The 3,944-nt window shown below is 26.1% G+C and overlaps 1 protein-coding gene across 1 annotated transcript in view; it reads right to left on the bottom strand.

Annotated features, from left to right (window-relative positions):
- The window catches only part of LOC100165308 (takeout-like), a 6,021-nt gene extending 3,215 nt beyond the window's left edge, over positions 1-2,806 (bottom strand). The window contains 3 exon segments of the mRNA NM_001205023.1: positions 2-117; positions 700-792; positions 2,674-2,806. Of these exon segments, the coding sequence (NP_001191952.1) occupies positions 2-117; positions 700-792; positions 2,674-2,797 (333 nt within the window). The 5' untranslated portion in view covers positions 2,798-2,806.
- Between the last annotated feature and the right edge of the window lie 1,138 nt (positions 2,807-3,944).

Raw genomic sequence — 3,944 nt, 5'->3', positions numbered from 1 at the left:
TCATGTTTAAAATATCTAGATCCCTAAACTTCAGATTCACAGCCCCTATACCTTGATCTATTCTTAATGAATTGACTCGCAATGGATCCGTTGGGAGTAATCCAAGACTCGGGATACCTTAAAAATTAAATAATTTTATTTGATTAAAAAAAAAACAAAATATTAGTTAAATTGATAGATTCTGAGCGGAGCGAGGAAGCTATTGTTTTTACAGTGGTGTTTATTTTTTCTTTTCTTTTTTTCTTTTTATATCCTGTATATAAAATTTCTTCCAGAAGGAGTGTTTCGATTTCAACATATAGTACCTTATCTTTTAGAAAATTGGATCCAGATGGTACTGTAGAGAGGTCATTTTCGATTTTCTCAATAGTTATTTAATGCCACGGGAAAAACCACCGGAAAATTACGAAAAAACGCTAAAATTGGGATTTTAATTTCTAACGCTTTGTTTATCACCATAGAAACGAATCTAAAATTATAATATTTTAATATTAATTCAACTTACATGATAAAATAAATAATAACAAAATACAAAATATCCAGACTGACAAACCGTCTCCGCTCAGAATCGTTTTTCTTATACAATGATATTATATCATTGAATTCAAGTCTAATACAATCCATTATACTATGACCCACTTGTAATCTACTGTACAGCAGAGCGGCATCCACTTACCTGCTTTTTTATATTGTTTTTACCTTTTGCCAAATAAGGAGTGGCCCTTTGAAGCCCATCTCTGATACATTCATTTAAAGCTGGATCACTTAATTTGCATTGTATAAAACCTTTTGCTAAAAACAAAATATACAAAAATTAAATAATATTATAATAGCACACATTAAATTACGAAAACAGTACATTTTTTAGGTTTAGATAAATAGTATGATTATTATTTAAGCAAAGTCCATACGATTATCTCAATGATATTGTGTTAGTGTAAAAAATAACTGTAATAAGGATGTAAAATATGAATTATCATTGTAATTATGAATTTATGAACTTAAATTATTGTGCATAGTGTTATATTATTATTCATTGTAAACTTAATAATTTAGATATGATAAAGCTTAGTTCTAGTTTTAATCCAAGTATTATTTTTATTGTTAACAAATAAAATAGTTTACTTCAATTAGGTATAGTAAGTACTAAGTTGAACAAGTACCTATGCTTTCAATAGTTTTGTGTTATTCTTTTTAGTATTTAAGTAAAGTTTTTTTTGTAGTGGCATAGCACTAAGTAGCCATAACTAATGACCATGTAAGTTACTTGATGTTCTTTAATAAATTAAATACATTTATATAAACATGATATTAGTATATCATATTAGTTAATCATATTAGTATATTATTCAGAATAATGTTATCACGTGAAGGCCGCTCTAAGCATTATAGTTACTGGTTCCGTAATAATAAAAAAAATTAATATACATAAATATATATATATATTTATTGACATGGACATCGTAAAATTACTGATAGAACCGGTCCAGAGACATCACTTTAATAGTAATAAATGGTATTCCGGTAGACAGTGTCACAGCCAGATTACTATCGTGAGTCGTGGGTACTTACTTATTTTATGACATCAAGGACCAAAAAAACTTTTTAACTTCCTTATGTATTGAGTCATAATATGAGTAAAAGTACATATTTTTAAATATTTTTGAGTTAAAATGTTCCAGAGTTCTATTTGGCACATTATTTCATTTTTCTGATTAACACAAAACTATAATAACTGAGAATAACTTGAATTTTAATCAAATTCTAACATTTAACAAACAAATCATAAAATTATCTTTATACCAAACTGTTAAATAATCCAAAAATTACATAACCCCCTTTTTGTAGGTATATTAAAAAAGGGACCTTCTAAAGAATCCAATATCAAAGTATGAATTAATACTATTAAACAATTTTTTTCTTTCATATTCTATTGCATATTGTCAATTTAAAATATGGTCTTTAAGTGTATTTTAAAATTCCAAAAAATCGGAATTTGAATAAATGTATTATTAAATTAAAAATTATGTGAGCCGGGCTGTATGGATTTCACCATAAATAACACTGCCAAATTGTTAATTTAGTATATAATTTTATAACTAGTTATAAGCTTTTAATTTTTTCCAATGTTTTCTAAAACTAACTTTATATAGATAGACATGTCTATTAACATATAAAAATAATTAAATATTTAACAATATTTCTTAGGGATTATAATGTATTTGTTTATTTTCTGAATCAATATTCAATAGTATAAAAAAAGTTAATAACATTAATGTCTTATAATGTTAATAACAGCATTGTCCGGCATCTTCAAATCAAGACAGTCCTTATACTTAAACTGTAAAAAGTTTAGAAAATGTGTAAGTTTGTACTTTAAAATAAAATAACTTCAACATTTAATAACATATCAGAGTTATAAAATAATAAATACCTATTCAATGAGACTCTCGTCAATTATACGTTAGAAATTGAAAATTCAAACTCGATACTTCTTAAAATGACGTAATTATTTATCACGTACGAAGAATAGAGTTTTAAAATTATAACTGCTCGATACCCGTAATCACGTTTTTAGCCAGTTTTAAAATCAAACAATTAAGCACCAAATATTACTGAAACCCTATATTGTATATGTTACAATTATTTAGGTATTAAAAATTTTTCACTTACGCAGTTTGGTTGAAGGTGCAGCGTGGCTGGTTTCAACGAAAATGTACACAAGACAACAAACAAACTTTACGATAAAAGCATTCATATTGTATGATTGTGATCTGCAAGATTGCAAGATTGACATAGTGAAACTGAATCCTGTTGCTCTTTAGGAATCCGTTTATATATACTTTTGTCGTCTCAACGGAAATACATTAGGTAGACGATTAAAGAAATCGTGATAATTCCGTTCACCTCTATAACCCCAATAGCTAATATAGCCTTCAATCCCTACTGTAATTCTGTTTACTGAATATGAATGCTACAAAAATATTTATAGTCAAAAAACTAGTCTGACAAGATGTAAGAACACTTTTAGCATGATGATAAATAATATTATGATACATATGTCATTTATTATTTCAAACGCACCTAATATATGCGAGGTGTATGGCACCTCAATAGAATGCAGTATTAACATTTTTTTTTAATCATTCAAAGTTCTATTTTTTGTTAGTAAAACTCCACAAACCAATATCTTATACGAGTATTCTGTTATTTTATGAATGTATGTAGGCTATTATATTTTGAAATAGATATTTTTATAATTTTTATCGTTAATCGAAGACCAAAATATTCTCATATGTTAAAATTTGTTAAAAATTTTAAAATTTTAATGGTGGTTAAATTAGTTACAATTATTCTATTAAATAAATTAGTTATTTTGCATTTTTATTATAAGTTAGTTGTTTGTATAAATTGCGTATATAAATAACTATCTAAAATAATGGACAAATTTGCGTAAAAGAAATCTCCAAACAATAACATATTTTTTATATAACTTTATTGTAAATAATTAAATATAAATTAATACCTGCAGTGGTAACATTTGATATAACTACATAATATCTAAAAATGTATGCATGTTAATGCTCTTCAATAAATATCGCATTGTAAATTGATGATTAACTGTACAATAAAAATGTATCATATTTACCGAAATAATATCTACAAAACGTACTACACTCATCATTAATTGTATACAGTTAAACATATTTACCTTAAAAAATGATAAAAAAAAAACATACAAACAATATCTAAATTTAATCTAGGATTATTTGATTTTCCGTAACACGGGATAAAAAGCTTTGACCAATTTGTCCGAAGGCCTCGCCAAAAACCTCTTCGATGGCCGGTTGCAGTTCCTTTAAAACTTCACGCCAATTCTCATTTAGGAATACGTTCATGTTATCTCCTGCAATAATTAAAGCAATATAATTAAATATTTAATT

The sequence above is a fragment of the Acyrthosiphon pisum genome, chromosome A2 (genome assembly GCF_005508785.2).
Source record: "Acyrthosiphon pisum isolate AL4f chromosome A2, pea_aphid_22Mar2018_4r6ur, whole genome shotgun sequence".
Lineage (NCBI taxonomy): Eukaryota > Metazoa > Arthropoda > Insecta > Hemiptera > Aphididae > Acyrthosiphon > Acyrthosiphon pisum.
The sequence above is the reverse complement of the archived record's forward strand: the minus strand, read 5'-3'. Positions and strand labels throughout refer to the sequence as shown.